At 39.6% G+C, this 23,954-nt stretch overlaps 2 protein-coding genes and 1 non-coding gene across 3 annotated transcripts; 2 read left to right on the top strand and 1 right to left on the bottom strand.

Moving 5' to 3' along the window:
* The first annotated feature begins 5,102 nt into the window (after positions 1–5,102).
* LOC104444545 lies at positions 5,103–6,050 on the top strand. The gene has a single exon (XR_005550384.1). It is a non-coding gene; the product is annotated as an uncharacterized LOC104444545 (transcript).
* Positions 6,051–14,686: 8,636 nt separating this feature from the next.
* On the top strand, positions 14,687–15,420 carry LOC104444544. The gene has a single exon (XM_010058245.3). It carries the CDS (start codon positions 14,769–14,771, stop codon positions 15,195–15,197), a length of 429 nt encoding a protein of 142 aa, XP_010056547.2. The 5' UTR covers positions 14,687–14,768; the 3' UTR covers positions 15,198–15,420.
* A 5,838-nt stretch (positions 15,421–21,258) lies between these two features.
* LOC104444543 (RING-H2 finger protein ATL52) lies at positions 21,259–23,566 on the bottom strand. The gene has a single exon (XM_010058243.3). It carries the CDS (start codon positions 23,145–23,147, stop codon positions 21,744–21,746), a length of 1,404 nt encoding a protein of 467 aa, XP_010056545.2. The 5' UTR covers positions 23,148–23,566; the 3' UTR covers positions 21,259–21,743.
* Positions 23,567–23,954: the final 388 nt, after the last annotated feature.

Below are 23,954 nucleotides of genomic sequence, written 5' to 3'. Positions count from 1 at the left end.
TGTTTTGGTTTGTAGTTGGATTGCATTATTTCTTTTTTATATTTTTGTGAAAATGAATGAAATGTTACTTTGACGAAGAGCATTCATTTCTCAATATGCATGATTAAATATTTAACATATTCATCGATCAATCTCGCATAGACACTTTATAAGTATACTTAGTTTGGGATTTAATTCAATTTGCAAAACATCCATGGTGCATAACCTGAGGACAATTAATGCTCGGGAAACTGCAAAACTTTCCTCAACTGGCTACTTTCTAAATTTTCTTAGAGCGCTTGTTAAAAGATCCACATGACAGAAATTCATTTCGAGGAAGATAAGTAGCTGTTACCTTGTTGAAAAATTCTTGTGGGCTTTTTGTCCCTTTTACTATTTTAGAGAGTCAAAAGTAAGAACTAAAGAGTAAAACCATGTTTTTAAGTGGTCCTGCAATTTTTCTTTAGTTTTCAAAGGGTTGGACTGGGTGTTGTCCACGCCACCGATGTCGGGGTTGAGGACTTCCTTTAGCCTAGCATGTGGTCGAAGGAGCGGTTCTCCTGGACCAGAACGACCACCGTCTTGATGGGGCATGCCCGAGCGGCGGTGCGATGACGGCGACGGTGGCCCTTTCCGAGACCATGCTCCGGTCGGGTTGGATTGGTGAGGACAGTGAAATCCAGTGAGAAGAGAAGAGTCTGTAGATGGAGAAGAGAGAGGAGGGAGAAGGTGAGGGCCTTACGCTGATAGCTTAGGTTGTCCTTCTTTGGGTTGAGGAAGATGCTACGAAAGGCAGGTCCATGTGCAAATAATTTACACGTGAAATAATTGTAAAATGCTCGATTGACCTCATGGGATAGATAGGACCCAAAAAGTTAAATAAAATTAATATCATCAAGATAAATTGTAGATTGCATGATCAAATTAAAATAATTACCACGACTTGACGATTTATTAAAATATTACTAGATTTATTACACTTTTATCATTTCAGTTTCAAACTTTTTAATTCTACTACTTGAATCCTAGACTTTTTCATCATTTGCTAATTAAATCAATTTTGTCAACTTGGATAAAAAATTAGTGATGTGGACCTATGACTTCTTATGTAGCTTTGGCCGGTGAGGGCATTGTGGCCCTGATCCCTAACCTTATTCCGATTAATCATCTAGTTATATGGAGCTTGTTTTATCTTAAAGTTGTATAGAAGTTGTCTTGGTTTGCAATTGGATTGCATTATTTGTTTTTTTGTGTTTTTGTGAAAATGATGAACTGCTACCTTGATGAAGAACACTCATTTCACAGTCTGCATGATTAAGTACTTTAACATATTCATCAATCAATCTCGCATGGACACTTTATAAGTATACTTACTTTGGGATTTAATTCAATTTTCAAAACACCGATGGTGCATAACCGGAGGACAATTAATGCTCAGGAAACTACAAAGTTTCCTCAACTGGCTACTTTCCAAGTTTTCTTAGAGCGCTAGTTAGTAGATCCACGTTACAGAAATTCATTACAAGGAAGATAAGTAACTTTTCCCTCGTCGAAAAATTCTTATGGGTTTTTTAATCCTTTTCTATTTTTTTTTAGTGAGTCAAAAGTAAGAACTATAGAGTAAAGCCATGTTTCAAGTGGCCTTGCTTTACTTTTTCAGTTTTCAAAGGGTTGGACTGAGTGCTGTTGGCGCCGTCGATGTTGGGATTGAGGCACTTCATCCAGCCGGGCATGTGGTCAAAAGAGCGGTTCTCCTGGACTAGAACGACCACCGTCTTGATGGGGCATGCTTGAGGGGCGACAGCAGCGGCGGCGGTGGCGGCAGCAGGGTTGCTCTCCGAGACCATGTTTCGGTTGGGTTTGATTGGTTTAGGACGGTGAAATTTAGTGAGAAGAGAAGAGTCCATAGATTGAGAAGAAAGAGGAGGAAGAAGGTGAGGGCTTTACGCAGATGGTTTAGGTTGTCCTTCTTGGGGTTGAGGAAGGAGCTATGAAAGTTAGGTCCATATGCAAATATTTCACACATGAAATAATTGTAAAATGATCGATTGACTTTAAGACTAGATGAGACCCAAAATTCAAAGAATTGAATAAAATTAATATTATCAAGATGAATAATAGATTGCACGACCCAATTAAATTATTGCAACAACGACGTGATGATTTTTTACGTTGAAAGGGGAGTTCTTCCCACTCATGAGAGTACGCATTGAAAGTTACATATCCTATTTGAAGGTAAAGACTGACAAATCTACCAGCTCTCTTGTTGCGAGGTAACTATCATCATCAATTGTGAAGGAGAGAACACCATCCGGCTCTTGTCGATATTCATTTCTCCATCGAATACACTTAGGTAACTGTGACATGTGAAAAAAGAAGTCAATTATAGATGAGAAACACTAAGTTTACAAACTAAAAAGCAATCAAAAAGTCCTTTTTTTTCTTCTTCTTCTCTCATCTCTCCATCATCTTCTTCAACCTCAGCCATGTGGGAGGGTTTGAGTTAGTCCCACCTTTCCTTCTGTCATTTGTTGATTTTATATGAGCTTTCTTGTTCTTTTCTTCTTCTTTTTTTTTCTTTTCTCTCTTCTCTTGATTTAGTTCTAGATATGAGAGTTTAAACTCTCCTAATTTAATTTTAGACTTTGGAGCTCTTCTCTCCCGATTTAGATGTGGGAGTTTATGAATACTTTCAAGTATTTGTTACCTCCATGCTCATCGATGTATAGGTCATCCGCCTCCAGTTTCAATGATAATCATAGAAACTTTGGCGTCTCACTGAAGTACAAAGACTTACTCTTCCAAATGTTAGATTTGTTTTTATTCAACTTATTTTGGTTGCCTCCGTATGGCAATGGTATAGAGAAAGTCGAACCTAGGTGCACACCATCAACTAATAACATCATAGTTATTGGAGAAGAAATTTCCGACATGTGCTAATCACTAATAATACTATACATCTAGCGATTGTCCACCAATTATTTTACTTGACAAATCCATTCTTATGAAACAAATGTGTGCTTAACCTTGTCCATACTCTATCGATCTTCCCTATTTTATGTATTTGGTTTTGTTTTTGTAGTATTATGGCATTTGCTCTATTTGGATTTACTTTGCCATGAAAGTATATATGCTTCTTATATATCCTTTTGAGCAGTAAATATAATATTCTTTCCACAAAAACAAAAATTATGGATGAGAAGACTTCAAAAAAGATATAATTTCTCCAAATCAGAATTTCAATTGAACAATTTTTAAAAATTGCACAGTATCACGTACTTTTGTTTTTGGGATTTAATTCAATATTCAAAACATTGACTATGCATAACGCGAGGACAATTAATACTTGAGAAATTGCAAAGTTCCCTTAATTAACTACATTTATAAGTGTTCTAAGGGTGCTCATTATCAGAGTCCACACAACAGAAATTCATTCCCAGGAAGATAAGTAGCTTTTCCTTTTTGGAAAATTCTTGTGTCTATTTAACCCTTTATTATTTAGTGAGTCCAAAGTAAGAACTAAAGAGTAAAGCTATGTTTCAAGCGGCCCTACAATTATTTATTTAGTTGCTGAGTAATTATATTCATTGATCAGACAAAGGAGAGAACCGCTTCCCATCACAGGCCTATAGACACTAGCAAGAAATAGTCCCTAACCCAAGAGCCAACAGGCCTTAGTCCAATTTTCACAAAGCTCAAGACCCAGCAGACCCTTAACCCATACCCGGGTGGCTAAACCAGTGGAACCAAATGACTAACGTCCAAAAGCAATGTTTTTTTTTCCCCAAAAAAAAAACCCAACCCGGTCAAGAACCGATAGGCCCAGGGGTTCACTAGCCTGCCAATTCAACCAGTTCAACCAAATTCGAATGATTTTTTCTTTTTTTTTTTTCTCGAATTACATATTCTACCAACTTAAATTACCATAAAAACCAGTCATCCACCCTAAAGCACGTCTAGTTGAGGCGCTTCTTCTCATTTTGGGGGTCGAGACCTTTGCTTGTGCGAGTTATAAGGCCAAAAAATGGTCAAACCATTGTCCAGTTCTTGACCGCTTCGGTTCTTTCACAAAAAAAGGGATCGGTTCCTGCTCTAGTTCTTAGTTCAGCCAATTGAACTATCCAATCCGGTCCGGGTTCTAATACTCTGTCCCCAAACTCGCTTCAAAAACCAAATGGATCTCGGACTACAAGAGGACTCACCTTCACCTGGACATTTATGGCTGCACTTGCAAGTGAAATGTTTCAGACCCTGCAAATGACCCCTTCCCTAAGTCAGCATTCAAATACATTCAAAATCTAATCTTCCATCTCCTACATAACTCTTGAAATTCATTGGGAAGGACTCCTTTTCAATGATAAATATAGAGTTGTGGACTGGAATTATCATCCCGAGTGGAGCGGTGCCCTAAAGACCAAGCCAATCCCTACAAAGGAAAGAAGGAAAAAAAAGTCAAAAGCAACTACATTTTCTTCAAACCCTAAAAGTGAGCAAACCACTTCCTTAGACCGCTAAATCCTCAAACGATGAGATATCCTTTTTGTTCACCAGGGCCAAAAAAAAAAAAAAAAAACAAGAGACCCCTTTCGAATCAAAACGATGTCTTCTTTCCTTTTCTATGCAACCCATCTTCCTCCTCTTATGAAATTTCTTGTTCAATCGGCGGCGCCGCAACCTACATCTCGTGAAGGGTGCATTCACATCGCTACGGAGGTTAGCTCTCTTTAGGAGGAAGAAATGGCATAAGGGGTGGTTTGAAAGGTCGACTTTCTTCTTTTTTGGCGAGATTGCTTTATTTTCTACATCCGATCGATCTAAGACCTAAGCCTACCGCAACTTCGTGTGTATCCTCATCGTGTCTAAATACAAGACCACACGTGTTATACGAAAGGCCGACTCGTCTTAATTTTTCTGCCTTTTTAAATCTTTTTCAAGTCTTTTCAAAAGACATTTTAAGAAAAATCGGTGGACGAGAACGTTGTTTTCTAGTCATCGTTATCACATCCCATTTATACACCCACGTGCCGAGAAATAAATAATTAGCATTACGTGTGATCCTCTGCCTTTTCCAAGAGATATATATCTCTCTCTCTTTCTTCCCTTTAAAAAAATTTTCAAAAAAAAATATCAAACTCAACCTATCTTCATTTTCCAAGTTTCATTTTCAAGAAACCCTCGAATTTAGACCTCCAGCAGCTTCGAGCTCCGACGAAACTCCCATAACCAGAAAAAGAGAGGAGGTGAGAGATGGGGGTGGTGATCATCGACGGCTCGACGGTGCGGCCTTCGTCGGCGACGAGGAGCAGTTCAAGAAGAGCGTGGACGAGCGGTTCGCCGCCCTGGACCTGAACCGGGACGGCGTCCTCTCCCGGTCGGAGCTCCGCAAGGCCTTCGAGTCGATGCGCCTCATCGAGACGCACTTCGGGGTGGACGTCGCCACCCCGCCGCAGGAGCTCACCCGCCTCTACGACTCCATCTTCGAGCGCTTCGACGGCGACGGCAGCGGCACCGTCGACCTCGAGGAGTTCCGGTCGGAGATGCGGAAGATCATGCTCGCCATCGCCGACGGCCTCGGGTCGTGCCCCATCCAGATGGCGCTCGAGGACGACAACTCCAGCCTCCTCAAGCAAGCCGCGGACCTCGAGGCCGCAAAGCTCGGCGGCGGCGGCGGCGGCGGCGGCGAGGCCAAGTCGTGAGGCTCCGATCAGGCCGGTGGATCGGTGATCGGTGAGTAATGAATAAGATCCGAGATGTGTAATTGCGTAACCCAGTTGTTTGCTTCTCTCTGCAGTTTGAACGAATTGGTTACGATATGAGTCGGGTCGTGACCGCATATTCTCGTGAAGCATAAATCTTTGCCAGATTTTACATGACATGAAAAAAATAAAAGTTCACAAAAAAAAAAAATTGTAGCTCGGAGTATGGAGGCATTGATAGCTGTGTTTTGTCGGTTCGATTCATTAAATTATCTGAATTTTCGAGGAGAAAGTTGCTCGATTATTTTATTGTTGTGTTAATTTGTGATACACAAGGTTTGCCATTCGAATCATAGTGCTACTTTGTTTATCTAACGAGTGGGGAAGGTCACCAATATCATAAGGTAGATGAATGGCATTGGACAAGTAGGATCGATGTGATTATAAGCAGGGTTGTCGATGGTTCGGGCCAAATATGCTTTATGGAAGAATGGTGTTTTCTGCGACCTGAGAAGAACCCTAACTGAACACCTGATTTGGGTTGCTTTTTGGTTTTAATTTTTTTTTTCTTGAGGGCCATAGATGCCGAATCAATCTCCATTTATCCGAACTCTCACTTTTGCGGCGCAAATTATGCAACAAATTGGTAAGCAAGAAATTTGAGAGGGATGATTGCTCCTGTTGTTACGATTCCTTAAATGATTGGGAACCTAAATGGTTGAGTATGGTTCTCATTGATAGAAAAAGTTACTGGGTACATGTAATCTATTTCTCTTATAATTGATGAACACTCAGCCTGCATGATCAAGTACCTACATGTTCATCAATCAATCTCACACGGTCACTTTATAGCATGCATACTTTGGAATTTATTTCAATTTTTAGGACACTGATGGTGCATAACACAATGACAATTAATGCTCAGGAAACTACAAAGTTTCCTTGATTAACTACTTTGTGTTCTTAGGGCGCTCGCTAACAGTCCCTATAACAAAATTCGTTCCAAGGAAGATAAGTAGGATTTCCCTTGTTAGAAAATTTTTGCAGCTCTTCAACCATTTACTATTTTTTTCTTTTTAGTCTGTTTCACTTTAACTCTTAATTTACTCTCAAACTTTCTTCTCTTGTGAAATTTCCACTTCGACCGACACCGCACCACGACCTCTCCTATCAAGGCCCTGCTGCAGCCACATCGCTTTTGGGGTTTAGCTATCCTGACGTCGAAAGAACGAAAACAAGTGCAGCTTGGAAAGCTCGACTTTTCTTCAGGTGACAGCTTTCTGTGATGGGATCGATCTAATAAGACCTCCTAAACTTTTCTTCATCCGTTATTTGGAAGACCTCCCCGGCGACGAAAGCTGATTAGTCCTAATTTTCCGCCAAACTACATAAATAAAAATTAGATTTAAAAAATGGAAATATGATCATGTGATCCTTGGCCATTTCCACGAAGATAATATCTCATAAATAAAAATTATTTTAAAACTCAATTTTTCATTCTCCCGGTCTGAGCTCCCCAAGGCCATCGAGTCCATGTGCCTCATGGAGGCCCACTTCGGCGTCGACGTCGCCACCCCGCCGCAGGAACTCACCCACCTCTACGACTCCATCTTCAAGCGTTTTGACTGTGATGGCAACGGCGCCGTTGACCTGGAACAGTTCCGGTCAGAGATGCGAAAGATCATGCTCGCCATCACGGACGGCCTAGGGTCGTGCCCCATCCAAATGGTACTCGAGGACGATGGATCCAGCTTCCTCAAGCATGCCGCAGACCTTGACGCCTCGAAGCTTGGCGACGGCGAGGCCAAGTCGTGAGGCTTCGATCGTGCCGGCAGGTCGTTGATCGGTGAATAATGAATAAGATTCAAGATTTGTAATTGCAAATCCGATAACCTGTTTTCTCTGCAGTTTAAATGAACCGGTGACGGTTTAGTTTTGTTTGGGTCGGGTCGGGTCCTGTGTTCGGTCGGGTATGTGCTGGTTGGTAAGAATGATTACTAGGCCTTGCAAGTTGAATCCCCCAAGGATCCCGGTCTTATTATAATAAAGCCTTTGTCGGCATATTCGACTTCCTTTCACATAACATGAGAAAAATTAAAAATATTTACCAATCAAAATTTGTAGCTACGAAAATGGAGGCATAGGCAGTAATGTTTTGTCGGTTGGGTTCGCTAAATTATCTAATTTTTCGAGGAGCAGAGTTACTCAGTTATTTTATTGTCATGCTAATTTGGGATATTCAAGCTTTGTCATCGAATCATGGTATTTTGTTTAACCAACAGGTGGGGAAGGTCACCAAATGTCATGAGGTAAATAGATGGCATCGAACAAGTAGAATTGATGTGATCATAAGCACGACTGTCAATGGCTCGGGTCGGGTATCCTCTTTGGAAGAATGGTGTTTTTCTGTGACTTGAGAAGAACCCGAACTAAGTATCCGAGTCTGGTTGGTTATTGGTTTTATTTTCCTGTTGGTCATAGACGTTGAATCAATCTCTATTTATCAGGACTTACACTTTTTCAGCACAAATTTTGCAACAAATTGCTGGGAAGCAAGAAACTTGAGAGGAGTGATTGATTCTATTAATACGGCTCCTCAAGATGTTAGATGTGGTTCATACTCCCCATTAACGAAAATAGTTACCAAATATATATAATCACTTTCTCTTGTTAGTAAAGGATGTAAAAAAGAGGCGCAATATGATAATCATAGTGGAATTCTCTACTGGACGTAACTCTAGTTTAAGAATGAATTAAGATAAAAATCTTGTGTCTTGATTTTTTTTCTTACTTTCATTCTTTATTTCTTCGTGGTTGTACGTCAAATCCTAATACAAAACGCTTCCATCCCTACCGGCACCCTTCAAGATTTTCAATCACAGAGCACTATGTGAGACTGAACTGACACTCTGAAGCAAGATTTGCTCCAAAATCCAGTCTTATTCTCATCATCATGATTTGCTCTTGTTCTCGGTCGGCTTTAATCGGTGAGGACAGTGAAATCCAGTGAGAAGAGAATAGTCTAATACAGCTGGAGAAGAAAGAGGAGGGAGTAGGTGAGCGCTTTATGCAATGGTTTAGGTTTTGTCCTTCTTGTGGGGAGGAAGGAGCTGCAGAGGTTAGGTCCATCTACAATTGAACAGGGGAGTTCTTCCCACTGCCGAGAGTACACATTGAAAGCTACTTGCCCAATTATTTGAAGGTAAAAATTGGTAAATTTATTGACTCTCGTGTTTCGTGGTAACTATCATCATCAATCATTAGGAGATAACATCATTCAACTCATATCAGTACTTTATTTTTTGTATTGAATACACTTACATAATAATGACACGTGAAGAAACAAGTCAATTGTGAGGATTTCAAAAGACCCATTATTCCTTTTGAATGAGATTTTAATTAGACGGTTTTTTGAAAATTTCTAAACCACAGTAAACGTAATTCTCACAAAAAATCTAACTCCTCAAATAGAACAAAACCCTAAGCCAACCCGGCACCAACCACCTCCGATCCCTAGTCTCCCCACACTACAAGATATAGCGTAGATAGTGACATTTTCAAGACTAATGGGAACATCCAATAAACATCCCTTGCTAAATTGGCAAATTTCTGTGAACGGCTCAATGCCGTTGGGATATACAACATTTGAGACGCACCTCGACAAGCGTCCCAAATATTTTGTCCCCTCTAGACTAACTTATTCCATATGATCAATGTTAGTGATCTCCTTAACATTTCTCTAACTTATCATTAGCAAACAAAATGAGGATACACATATCAAATTAGCTCTCCAATATCATAGCATCTATACACGATAATGATCCTGTTAACTCGTGCCCCCGAGATGCTTTTTTTAGTATACTTAATTCGAAATAATGCATTTTCCAAAAAAAACTAATCATGTTTCACATGTTAATAACAAATGCGTTGGAAATTGCAAAAAAATAAAATTAATTGATTACTTAACAAGTACTCTTTATGATACTTGTTAACAAACTCCACATGATTAAATTCTCTCGAATAAAAATCCAGCAAAGACAAGAAGCTTTTCCCATTAAGAAAATCTCAGTGGCTTTTTAACCCTTTTCTATTTAAGTGAGTCAAAAGTAAGAACCAAAGAGTAAGTAATGTTTCTAGTGGCCCTACATTCATTTGTATGTTTATTTATTTATGCAATTATCTTTATGATCGAATGCCAAAGACAGATGGGACAACCACTTCCCACTGCTCACTAACCCAAGAGCCAACGGGCCTCAATCCTATTTTCACAAAGCTCAAGACCCAGCAGGCCCCTAAACCCATACGCAAGTAGCTAAACCAGTAGACGAAAATCACACCCAGAAAATCAGATGAAAAATGTCCAAAAGCAGGGTTTTCAAACCCGACCCAATTTCCCTGCCAAAAAAAAAAAAAAAAAAAAACTCGACCCAATTCAAGAACGGATAGGTCCGGCAGTTCGCAGGACCCACCAGTTCAACCGGTTCCATCGCCGGTCGAACCGTTGGAACAATTTTCGTCTCAAGTTACACGTTTTATCAGTCCAAGTTAGATCCAAAAAAAAAATATAGGTTCCCACTAAAACAGTTATCCATGATCCCTCGCTTCTACAAGGTTAAAATATTGTTTTTTTATAGGGCCAAAATATCCGTCATGCAGTTTGACAGTTCACCGACTTGACTAATTCTAGACCACTCCAATTATTTCCCAAAGACCATATTGGACCACAATTCTGATTTCGGTGGAACTAGTTGAACTAGGCAATTCGGTCGGGTTTCAGACCCTACAAAATACTCCCATTCTCGGCTCAAACTGATTAAGATAGCATTTGTTTTGTGAAAAATGATGAATTTGGAAAATATTTTTTAAAAAAAATAATCACTTGTATCGCCTACAAAAATGAATAAATAAAAAATATTTTCATCGTTTACAAAAGTATTTAAACATAAATTATTGTTGATAATGAAAATATTTTTCATTGGCTAATAATTTCATTGGCTTATAGAAATTTTTTTTCCAAATCATTCATTTTTCTCAAAATAAATGAAGCCCAAATGTTAACTTTGTCCCAAAGTCTCTAAAAAATCAATACGTCGTGGGATTGCATGAGAATTCACCTTCATCTGGACAAATATAGCTGCCCTTGCAAACGAAATGTTTCAGACCCTGCAAAAATTCAAAATTTTAGCACTTTCAACATCTAAGTTTCCATCTTCTGTGTTAAAAATATATTATTTAATTTGGAGCATGTCTCGTATAATAAACTCGTTATTCTAATTGATTGTCTTTTATATTATAATGTTATGTTACTATAGATAGCAATTTTGTAAAGCCTATAAATAGGCTTATGTATGGTTCAATGAAATACATAAAAAAATTCCGCAATTTTCTTTTCCACTTTATACTTATCATGATATCATAGCCACTATAGATTGAGAAATACCCATTGAGTCTATTACAAGATGGTGGCCACAACAACATTAATCAGTCGCTGGATGTCCGTATTTGGCTAAATCCACCGTTGTTGAGTGCTATACCGCCACTTTCTGTTGCTTCTTTCGTAAAATTGATGCCACCATTAGACTCACCACCTCCAAAAGAACTAGACCATGAAATTTCATCGTTGTTAGCCGCCAGACAAGCTCTCATGCTCCGCCACGTGCCGCTACCTCCTGGACTCATGGACCCCGATAATTTCAATGCTGTTTTGACAATTTTAATACCATAATTCGGCAAATCAACACCACCATCCACCTCTACATCGATCCGGGAGTTAGAATATGGGAAGATTGTGGTCGTACGACATGTCACGCACTGTTGAAAGCTTCTACAAGCAGCCCTCACAAGATCTGTGGCACTTGCTGACGAGTGACGTCATTAGACATGTCATCATCACGTTACCTACCATAGGTAACATATCTCCTTACGAGTACTTGTACAGTAATGTTTTGAATTACAATCTTCTTCGAGTCTTTGATAATGTCTGTTTTGTGCATCTACTCCATAATGAATGCACGAAGTTAGAGCCTCGTGCTCGCTTATGTTGCTTCCTTGAGTATGACATTGAGCATAAAAGGTACATATGTTGGGATCCGGTCTCTAGAAGTCTACGTGTCTCACCATGGAACTCTCATCTCTCTATCCTCTTGAGTCATCTCTAACCATTCGCTTCTTCACCAACCTTTCAGTGGAATATTCCGTAATGATGACATGATTGCATTGTTCTCTTCGGAGTTGTCCTCTTCTAATCTTGATGCAAGTACATCTGGCAATCCCATTTCAAGAGCTCCTGACATGTCCATGTCATCTGCAAATTCTCTACCCTTAGAAATACCTTCTTCTCATGTTTGTCATTCCACCCATGTAAGTTAACCATCTGTTCAGCTTCATGATTTTCATTATTACTCTACTATTTGTGTATTTCCACAAGCATCATACATTTAGAGAAGCTTGCACTTATCCTCTTTGGTAGCAAGCAACGGTGGATGAGTTGCAAGCATTAGATAAATCCTCTACTTAGGATTTGGTTGATTTGCTACATAAAAAGTTTGCTATAGGTTGTAAATGGGTGTATGAGACCAAAACAAAGGCAGATGGTATAGCGGAACGCTATAAAACTTGACTACAAGCGAAAGGTTTTACTCAAGGGTATGGGATTGATTATGATGAAATGTTTGCTCTAGTTGCATGTCTCACGTCCATTCAAGGCCTTCTTGTTGTCACCTCTATTAAGTGATGGCCTTTGCTCCAAATGGATGTTAAAAATAGAGTTCTTAATGGTGATCTTACTAAGGAAGTATATATGGAACCTCCTCCAAGATTATATGGATTGAAAATACAGTTCAAATAAAGTGTGTCAACTACGTTAAACATTATACGGATTGAAGCAGGCTCTTCGTACTTGGTACTCTAAACTCAACTCTACCATGGAAAGCTTGGATTTAAATCTAGTATATAAGACAATGCTTTATTTATTCAACAAAAGTCTTGTGGATATTTTATACTACTTTTATATGTGGACAACATAGTTATAACTAGCAATGATTAAACCAACACTACAAAATTCTAGCTATATCTCAGTCAATAATTTGAAATGAAAGATCTTGGCCGACTCAGTTATTTTCTAAGTTTGGAGGTTACTTTAGATTTCTCTGGCTATTATCTTTATCAAGCTAAATATGTCATTGATGTCCTTTTTTGAGCGGGACTCATTAATAACAAGACTATTGCAACTCCCATTGAGGCTAATGCCAAATTTAATGACAAAGATGAGACTCTTCTTTCAAATCCTACTCTCTATTGACAGCTAGTTGGTAGTCTTATATACTTCATTGTGATTCCTCTTGACATAGCCTACGACGTTCACATTGTTAGTCAATTCATTACTACACTGCGAACCACTCATTTTGCTACCGTTCTTCGCTATTTTAAGGGCACCTTATTAGATTGGTCTTCATTTTTTTGCTAAATCTACCTTAGAGTTTAAATCTTGCTTTGATGTTGACTAGGCTAGCAACCCTCTTAATCATCGCTCCACTACTAACTACTGCTTCTTTCTAAGTAACTCACCAACGTAGCAAGAAATCGACTATTGTCACTTGATCTAGTACGCAAGCAAAATATTGTGCTCTTGCTAATACAACAATAGAATTATTATGATTATGATGATTATTAGAGGACACGGGTGTCCATCGTACCATTCCACAATACTTTATTGTGACAATTAGAGTACTATTAAATAGCACATGACGATATCTTCCATAGACACACCAAGTATATCGAGATAGATTGCCATTTTATATGTTCTCATAGATTTCAAGGCACCATTCATTTTGTCTCCACTTCATCTATTAATCAAATTGCCGATATATTCACTAAGGCACATTCACCGGGGCATTTTCAAGATCTCTTCTCTAAACTTCAGTGAACTTCTTCCATGTCACGTTGAGTTTGAGGAGATTTTAAAAATATATATGTAATTCTGAGTATCCCTCAAATCATAATATGATTATAAGTATCTTTGGTATCATAATCTTGTTATTCAGATTGATTGTAATGTCATTTTGTAAAGCCTATAAATACTTAAATAGACTCATGATAATTCAATGAAATGCATAGAAAATTTCACAACTTTATACTCTTGCACATCATCAAGAAGCACATTCTTTTTGTCTCCAATTAAATAATCAAAGGTGATTCTTAGTGAAAACACACTTTAACAACCCAACATAATAAATTACAATATTTCAAGTCATTATTTAAGATGATCAACGTTCACGTCAATGATTGCTAGTTAAAATTTATAAACTTTTTGTTGCGCTCCTATCTCTAAAGGGTGAGGGTGGGGTCTTGGTGGAAGCCCCTCCGTAGAATGGTTGTATTGAATGAGGATTTTCTGCTAAAAAAATGTAGTGGTCCACTGCTGTCTCGACCATTTCTTCTGGCACTTGATCTGAACTTTCATTACGGTTCGTGACGCCAGAGTTTGATCAACTCCAAAGTGTTTAAACAGGCGTAGAGGCTCGAAGAGGGGCTTACTAAGCAAAGGGCCGAAGGCGGCTTTTGCCTCCCCGTCCTACCCTACCATGTTGGGTTTTCACCCGCCCCTCGTGGTTGAGCCCCGCCCCCTTTAGGTATTTAAAGATTTAAAAATGCAATCACCCTGATTAAAAGTTTTGCAAATTGTACTACCAAAGGGGTACAAATAAAGTTGTGGACTTACCCTTTACCAAAAAAATAAATAAATAAAGTTGTGGACTGCAATTATTGTCCTCGAATTTCGAGCACTAGGTATGCTTTTCCCATTAGACAAAAAAAAAAGTATGCTTCCCTCCCAAAAGGAAACATTTAAAAGAAATCAATCTGTGGACATTGTATTGTAAACTGTCCACGTTACCCCCGAGGAATAATAATAAAGAAATAAAATATCTCTCTCACTTTATTCCCCTTAAAAAAGTAAACATAAAAATATCAAATTCAATTTTATTTTTGTCCTTTTGCTTTCTATTTTGGTTTTCAGTATATCCTCACTTCAGACAAGCTACCAGTTTCGAGCTTCGACAGAAGAGAGAGAGAGAGAGAGAGAGTAGGTGAGAGATGGGGATGGTGATAATCGACGGCTCGGCGGTGCGCGCCTTCGTCGGCGACGAGGAGCAGTTCAAGAAGAGCGTGGACGAGCGGTTCGCCGCCCTGGACCTGAACCGGGACGGCGTCCTCTCCCGGTCGGAGCTCCGCAAGGCCTTCGAGTCGATGCGCCTCATCGAGTCCGACTACGGGGTGGACGTCGCCACCCCGCCGCAGGAGCTCACCCGCCTCTACGACTCCATCTTCGAGCGCTTCGACGGCGACGGCAGCGGCGCCGTCGACCTGGAGGAGTTCCGGTCGGAGATGCGGAAGATCATGCTCGCCATCGCCGACGGCCTCGGCTCGTGCCCCATCCAGATGGCGATCGAGGAGGACGACCCCAGCTTCCTCAAGCGCGCCGTCGACCTCGAGGCCTCGAAGCTCGGCGAGGCCAAGCCGTGAGGCTTCGATCCCGGCCAGCCTCGCCGGCCGGCCGGTCGATCGGTGAGTGATGAATAAGCTCCGGGATTTGTAGCAATGATGAACCGGAGAATCTGTTTTCTCCGTAGTACCCGTTTATTACGGTTCGGGTCGGGTCTTGTGTTCGCTCGTGTATGTGCTAATATTCGTGAAGCATATTTCTATAGAATATCGATATTATATAATATGAGAAAAATTAGATCGACGAGCAAGTGACCCATTGATTCGGGTTGTCGTGTTAATGGCTAAGCCTACCGTTTCTTGGTGGACGTCCATTTTTTTATCTACAACAACCAGCCTCCACCCCACCACTGACGGCGGACCGCCGCCACGAACCACCTCAACCGCCACCGGCAATGTGGCCGGTGGTTGCCACTAGGGCCACCAATTGGGACATCATCAATGGTGTTTGGTGGTTCACATGCTGTTGTAGATACCATATAGATCTGTCCTTTTTCTCTTTTTGATTTTGGCTTTCACATCTTGGTTTAGATTTACCTTGCTGAAGTGCTCTTGGTCATCATTTATTCATTTTAGTGATCAGCTGGTCCCATGGTCATATTTAAAATATGACTTATTTTGGTGGGTTTGGATTAGATCTGAATGGAGTGGGGTGTGGGTTACATAAATTACTTTATATGAAAATGGATTTATATGGGTCAGTATAGTCCAGACTCATATGTGGTCTACTCTTAATTGTATTGTTGACCGCACTCTTGTTGGACGCAAAAGGCCAAAATTATGTAAGAAGGGCATGCATGCGACCGATCTATTTTATAGCCACTCTCAAATTAAGAATTGAAGATGCCGTGAAAAGTTATGATAAGTTGATTTTTTAGTTTTCGAGATCTTCCTTTTGCTTAAAATTTGAGGTGCAGCTTTGAGTTCTAATCTTTATTTGGTGCAATTTAGTGTTTATCATTTTGATGAGCTCAGGTTTGTGTAGTCCCATTTATTTAGTGGGGAGAGAATCCACAAAAGGAGGAGCACTGCTCATAAGGATTTATAGATAGATAGTGACCAATTTTCAGTGGGGTCAATTGGTGCTCCATCCCTGGCTTTCTGCCTACTCCTTTTCAAGGTCCATAATATATAAATTCTTTGGTATTGACATCTTTTCATTCCAAGCGAAAATCTTCTGACTAATTCGTTCTTCTCTTCCTTTGTCTCTTCTTACGATAAGCAGTATCTAAGTCTCTGTTTTGACCAACTCAATCCGTGCAAATTGGATCCGTCAAAATGGGTGAGGGACCCATTTCTTAATACGTATTTAATGGGCTAAACCGTTAAATGGGTTGCGTTATATTTAATGAATTAGTCATAAATAGATTTAGACCCAATTCTATAGTGATAAATGAGTTAAATATGTATATTAAATGGATTTACAATTTATTTAGACCATGTCCACTTTTATGACTTTTTCTTGCATTTATTTGATCTTGCGTTTACCTTAATTTCTGTATGAATTTTCCTAAATTTGGTTAAATATATAAGTGTTTTAGTAATACGGATCAGGTCATGTATATATTTGATATAAACCACTAAATTTGTATCATATTGAAATGAGTTGAAATGACTTAGATGGGTCAATTTATGTTGAACTATTTTTGGCTTAATTCGTCTATAGATGAACCTAATGAAACTTGTCACTTCACTACCTCATTTCTATTTCTCTACTATAGTGATCGAGTCCCTCTCTCGATCTTCTTTTCACCTTGCCATCCAACTATTGTTCACTCACTTTAACTCCCATACTTTTGTTGAACTCTTTTTTAAATTACATATTGGACCTAAGTATATCCTTAAATTGCTTCATCTCGGTTCTTGTGACCTCAACATCTTTGGACATAAAACAACTAGAAAGTAGAGTCAATAGCAAGGCTCGAGAAATATACTTTACCAAATTTGAAAAATTGATATATGTAAGTACCGACACGTTGAAATAAAGAACACAGTCCTATCGATCCACCAATAATATATTCGTTAGAAAAGCAAAGTAGCCATCAATTGATCTCGAAAAACACTTGATTTCAGGTGAAGAACTCTGAAAGTTCCAAGGGTCCTAGGAGTACCCCGGTTCATTGAACTCTTTATTAGATCACATGCTGAAGGCACTCGTTTGTTAATTTTGGGGGAAAAAAGAACAGTGACGTGACGGTGCACTCCATGATTATTGTCCTTTCTCCTTGTCGAATTGGCGGGACATTGTCAGCAAGGATGCGGCACTCGATTTGTCGGACGTACCACGCCTACACAAACGAAGACAAGGAGGAACTCGGGCACTTGATTGAAAAAAAAATGGGTGCAAGTTTAAGCAATTGCGACCCATGGGATAATTTTCTTAAAAGTCTTTATTGTACTATGAAGCGATCAATTTAATTTTAACTTTTCAATTCGATTGATATAATCATAAATCTATTGAAATTTTATCAGTTTGATTATGATTTTTAATAATTTATTATGTAATCATTCTAATTAAATTTATTTATAAATTAATGAGAAATTATAAAAAGTTCAAAAAAAATTCGAAAAAAATTGTCACGTCAAGACGGTGATACCACGCAGCATGATCGATGTGTACTTCAACAATTTTCTAGCAAAATTACTCAAATAGACTCAATTGATAAATTATCAAAAGATTTAAAATTAAATCAATCAAATCAAAAGATTTATGATTGAATTGGTACGACTAAAATAGATTCGGGACAATTTTAGTAATTTTCTCGGAAGGAGAGTCGCCCCACAACTTTAGAGTGGGGTCCAGCCATTTTTGTTGGATATATTTGGCACCCCTTTATCGGGGCACGATGCTTTTCGAATTGAAGCGGGCAAATAATTCCGTCACAAAGATAACCGAAAGGACCGATAGAAAGATAAAGGCGCATAATCTAGGAAAAGAGCCATGATCGAGACAAGAAGAATCCCAATTAAGCTCGATCTCGTGCGAGAATTGTGATCCACATTCGTTCGGTCGGAACGAGGATTGTGTAGATGTCAGAAGTACCTCGACTTTTCTTTCAATTCGATTAAGTACTAACCGAACAATAGGCTAGTTCTATTAAGATAATTTAATTTAGTGGTCATACTTGACGTGCCCAACTTCACCGTTAAGTCACCTTTAGTTGGACACATTGCATGCCGATGTCTCTTTTAGGTTTGATGCCGAGTAGGAAAATAAACCATCGGACGGTTGAGATGCATCCACATGACATCGCTCTCAATGCACAGATCTTAATTAAGGCTCCGTTTATTTCGTTAGGTAAATGATTGGTTGAAAAAGAAATTTCTCTAATTGTTTGCACCACTTCAAATAATTAAACAGTAAAAAATGTCTTTATCATCGACAATAATTTTAGGCTCACTCTATTTTCACTAATTCATTGGCTTCTAACACCCTTATCACATTAAATTGGTTACATTAATTCTCATGGGTTCCATTCTTGATTTAAGATTATTTCTTACCTTTTTCACCCCTTATTATTGGCTCTTGATACTTTATATCACATTGAATTAATTACATTATCCCTTATAATCCCGGCTCTTAATTTAATATTATATTTTACCTTTCTTTCTTCTTTTTGTTTTTTCAATTTCATTAAAAGAAAAACTTACCCTTGTCACTTTCAACCAACTTTTTTTTTTCACTTTAGCCAATTCATCCACACTCCTTACATTTCAACTTTTCCTTCATGCGTGTCTTCTTCAAAACTTATTCTCAACTATTATAACCTAAGTGAGTGTAAAGAAATATTAATTCTATCTGTAAATTGTTTACTTTATTTTCGTAGATTATCCTCTTGATTGTGATTTTTTTACCTTTGAATTTTGGTACAAATTACTCAAAAATCGAATATTGTGGCTAATGTATGCATTATATATAATTTACTCAAAGATTATCATCTTATTTGTGCTTAAATACTTTTCAAATAATTTTTTCCTAATATAAATAAAAAATATAAAAATCATCAATATAATAAAATAATAATTCGGTAGCGATCTATCAAATAAATTTTTTTTTTTAAAAGGCGCACCAATTTTGTTCCAAATTGAGAAAGAAAAGGAAGAACAAAACCAAAAAAGAAGTAATAAAGGCAAGTGTGGGTCTTAAACCAAGAGTGGGCCCCACGTTTAATATTAAAAATATGATTTGAGGGAGGCATGTGTAGTTTGTCTCTAGTAGAATTGAAACGAATAAAAAGAAAAAAAAAACGTAAGAGATAATTTTAAATCTAGAGTGGAGCCGCAATGATTAGTGTAGTTAATTCAATATAAAATAGGGTTTCAAGAGGCAATGAGGGTTGGAAATAGTGCGAGCCTAATTTTATATCTAAACATCTTCATGGATGATGAATATATATATTCATTTTAACATTTTAATAAATAATATAAATGATCATTTTTAGGAAAATTATTTTTAAATTATTCATTTCTCTCCAAATAAACAAAACATTAATCTACTTTTTTTGGAGACGACCACTAGGACTTAGAAACTGAACCGCCATAAGCCTCGCACTACCATAGCCAACTCGCGCCACCAACAACGACGACCGTCATATAAATTGTACCAACACTAGCTTGCATCACCACCACGAATGACCATCGTGACCCGCTCAATAAGGGGTTTTGCATCACCCATGTTTAATATTAACAAATATTATTTGAGAGGGGCATGTAGTTTGTCTCTAGTAAAATTGAAACAAATAAAAAAGAAAAGAAATATAAGATAATTTTAAATTTAGAGTGGAGCTCACAAGAGTTAATGTAGTTAATTCAACGTAAAATGGGGTTTCAAGAGCTAATAAGGGTTAGAAATAGTGCAAGCTGTTGTAAAATATTGCGTTGCAAATATGTAATAGAGAGAATAAAGAGATTGAGAAGAGAAATTAGGTAAACACCAAACATAGTAGAAAGTCGATGAGAGAATTTTATTTCCAATATATCACGGTTATTCTACAACAAAAACTAACATTATATTTATAGGAAAATAAGAATATACTTATCATTAATATTAATATATCGAATAATATATGTATTAGATAGGGAGATGAGCATTCATTGTATAGGAGATGTACTTATAATATATAATACAAATGTACCAAAATAAGTACATTAAATAAGATAAATATAATAAATATTTATTCGAATTATTTGATTCATTCATGTATTTCATACATTCAAATATTTCATAACACAAGCATAATTTTATATCTAAATATTTGTGTGGATGATGAACACATTTCCATTTTGACATTTTAATAAATAATATAAGAGATAATTTAAGAAAATTATTTTAGATTATTCATTTCTCTCAAAATAAACAAAGCATTGACCTCTATTTTTTTTCGTACTTTTCATTTCTCTACTTTTTTTCCGGTCGCCCCCTCCCCCGGGGCACTTGCGCACGCCACCATAGCCCACCTTTGTTTTATGTCCGACTTAATTAGATAGGTCGGCAAAAACTTTACGACTCAACATATGGTTTAACGGAAGTATTAACTCGAGCTGCTTTTTGAAAATCAAGACACTTGCATTGAATAGGAAAGAAGAATTCAAAGACGTCATTGAAAATCCGGCAGAATTTTAGGTAATTTACGGATTCATCATCCCTGTCTCGTCATAAAAGAATTTTTTATATGTGATTTAAGGTTGGTGGGCCGAGTTGTCTTGTCTTAGACACCACGTCCCAACTTCTGCAATTTCTCACGCCTCCAGCTGGATTTCTCCTTTGACTATTAACCCATTCCAGGACAAAAAAACGAAGGACGAAGAAGATAAATATCACCATCCGTTCTTGAGATCGTTCGGCCAAACGTCGCCCTCAGCTCGTTTTAGTTTTGGGGCAGAGGAGTAGGTGCACTGTCTTGTCCTTATCTTTTATTACCCCTTTTTTCTTCTTCTTTTTCTTAACTGTGAATTTCGCTGGCCGAAAGTTGCTGGCCGGAAAATGAATAATTATTGACCGAAGAGATGTAAATGATTATTATTTTGGGAGTAGCAAGGATGGTGATTCATCGCGAAGTCAGGGAAAGGAATAAAAGGTCACTTCCATGTGGGAACCCTTGATATTAAATATCAATATCTGAGATCGTAATAAATTTCTGGTGCTGAAATCAAGAATAATGGACCGACCAAAAAAAAAAAGAAATCAACAATAATAGCACTTGTTGACAACAGAGTGACCGTGTTGAAACTAGGAATCTGGTGGTGCCTCCTCCTCCTTTCTTTTTCTTTTCTTTTCTCTCTCTCTCTGGTAAAGTCAATGAAGGTAGCACTTGCTGATGCCCCAACTGGTCCGTGGTGCATCTAGGGAAGGTGGTAAAAACCTTAACCAAGAAGTGCAAACAAAAAAACCAGGAGAGAGAGAGAGAAAAAAAAAAAGGGTTTTTCTGCAGAGGAACACCGAGTGCAAATCTCATGTTCTTAATGATGTTCCGGATGAAGAATGTACATCAGATCTTCTGTCTTTTTGTTTGGTATGTTGCGTCATATGCACAAGAGATTGTGTTGCTGTTGTGTACAACGGAAGGGTCAGAATTCAGGTGTGCTTTGGATGAGATTCCTCCCTCGCCCGTACCTTCCGAACGTGAACCTCCCCGTGGAAACTGATCTCTTCAACTCCGGCGGGCTCCTTTCGATCTGGGGCGTCGCTCTTGCTCCGTGGTGGGAGTTGGAATCTTCTCCTCCGCCGACGGGTGGCTTCGAGGGTCCGATTCCGGTCCCGACTTGCACGTCCTCCGCTAGGATGCAGTCGAGACGATGATGATGACCGTCGTCGTCGTTATCTTCGCAATCCCGCAGAATGTCCGCGACCGAGACACGTCCCTGCGATAGGCCGGAGTTCAAGGACACGGATCTCCTTATTCTTTGAGCATCATCTTGGCCAATTTCGATTTCCCTGTCTTGGGTTGTCCCCGGAGCGCGAAATGGAGACTTCGAAGTGGCAAGGCCATGGCTAGCGGCGGCCTCGTCGCGATCCTCGATCCTCAAATCATCGTGGATCTCCAGGACAGTCTCATCTCTGTGCGGGGATCCTAGCGCTTCGATGTCATGGCTAGGCCGAGGAGCTTCCTGGGCAGGGACCGTATCCTGGGGAAGAGTCATCGGCGGCGGGTCGTGATTAGCCGCCGCGATGTTGGATCGGCAGAGCGGGCAGCTCGAGTGCGACTTGAGCCAGGTATCGATACACGGCAGGTGGAAAGCGTGGCTGCACTTGGGCAACAGCCTCAGGCTCTCCTCCTCCCGGAACTCGCTGAGGCAGACCGAGCAATCCGTGCCCTCGACGAGGCCGTCGCCCTTCTTGTACTTGCAGACCGCTATCGACTTGATCGCCGCCTCGTCCAGCCCGGCCGGCGCGGCGTTCTGCCACGACCCGCTGTTCATCTGATGGTCCCCGGCGGAATCCTCCAGGTCCAGAGAGTAGTTGCTCCCTCTCCTCCGCCGGCAGTACTTGGTGATGATGGTGTAGTAGCTCACTAGAAGGAAGGCGCTGGCCAGTATGCCGATGACTGCGATGACCAGGGGAGAGAAGTAGGTGCCTCCAGAGCCATCGTCCCCGGAGTAGTCGTCAGGCGGGGGTGGAGGGAAGATGACGTAGCACCACTGTGGGCAGTAGATGGAGCAGATTCCTAGGGAGCAGTCTTTGTAGGTGTCGTATGGTGCCCAGGGGTTAGGGCCTGAAGATCCCATTTTTGTCTGCTCTGATTTGGGGGCACTAAGTGCTGGGACAGAGTGCCAGGATGTCTGGTTTCCCACACAATCTGAGCTTAACTTGCATATCAGGAAGAGAGAGAGAGAGAGAGAGAGAGAGAGAGATGATGGCAAGTTGTCAAAGGAAAAAGGAGTACAAAAGGTGGGTCGTGGATGAAAAGGGAAGCAAAGCTGAGGGGGAAGAGAGAGAAGGAGAGATGGAAAGGTGACATGCCACCCTATCATCTGCTTTTAAATTTCTTTTGGTGGGGGTCTTTGATGAAGGGTGAAGTTTCTACATAGGAGGTGATGGTTTGTTGACTGACTGAATATGATCGGTCGGTAGGTTGAGTTTTCCCCCATCGAAGCAAATTAATCAAATTGAAGTTCTCTCGGCCAGGAGCCAGGAGCCAGGAGATATGATCAAAAATAGGAGGAGCCACTGTGCAACGAGGCGGGCGAGTGTAGGTGAGAGGAATCTGGCGCATAGCTTTGCGTTTTAGGCGTGAAAATGAGAGCGCCACCCACTTCTGACTTGATCGACCAATGAAAACACCGCACGACGGAGAACATGATGCCAAGGAAAAAAAGCAGAGGACGTCTACCTAGTCTCTGTACTTGGTGGTGCCGGCGTGAACTTAAATATTCCAACATTCGGTAACGAATATGAGATTCTCACAGTAACAAATAAGGCAAGCTATTGTGCCCATCGTTCAAATCGAATAAGAGATTATACCTCACAAATCTGGATTTAAATCTGGATTTGTAGTTTAGCCATCTAACGAGTCGTTTTCTCAGTCGTAAGCGGTTTGTTGAGCGTCGGTCAAAGAGACTCTAGATATGTATCGTAGCATTTGAGGTCAATGGTACATAATCTTTGTTTTCCCTGCCGAGATGGTGCTTTAAGATATGATTAGCAAAGTGTCGCCATCTCTTGGTGGGTGAGAATTGAAAGGACAAAAGTTTCAGATCCCAATCAACAGAAAAGGGTAATTTGAGAGAGTGAGAGAGAGAGGTTATCCACCGAGACATGCCAAACGTAAAAACAGGCCA

This window comes from Eucalyptus grandis, chromosome 4, assembly GCF_016545825.1.
Source record: "Eucalyptus grandis isolate ANBG69807.140 chromosome 4, ASM1654582v1, whole genome shotgun sequence".
In the NCBI taxonomy this organism is placed as follows: Eukaryota; Viridiplantae; Streptophyta; class Magnoliopsida; order Myrtales; family Myrtaceae; genus Eucalyptus; species Eucalyptus grandis.
This window is presented reverse-complemented; position numbering and strand designations above follow the sequence as displayed.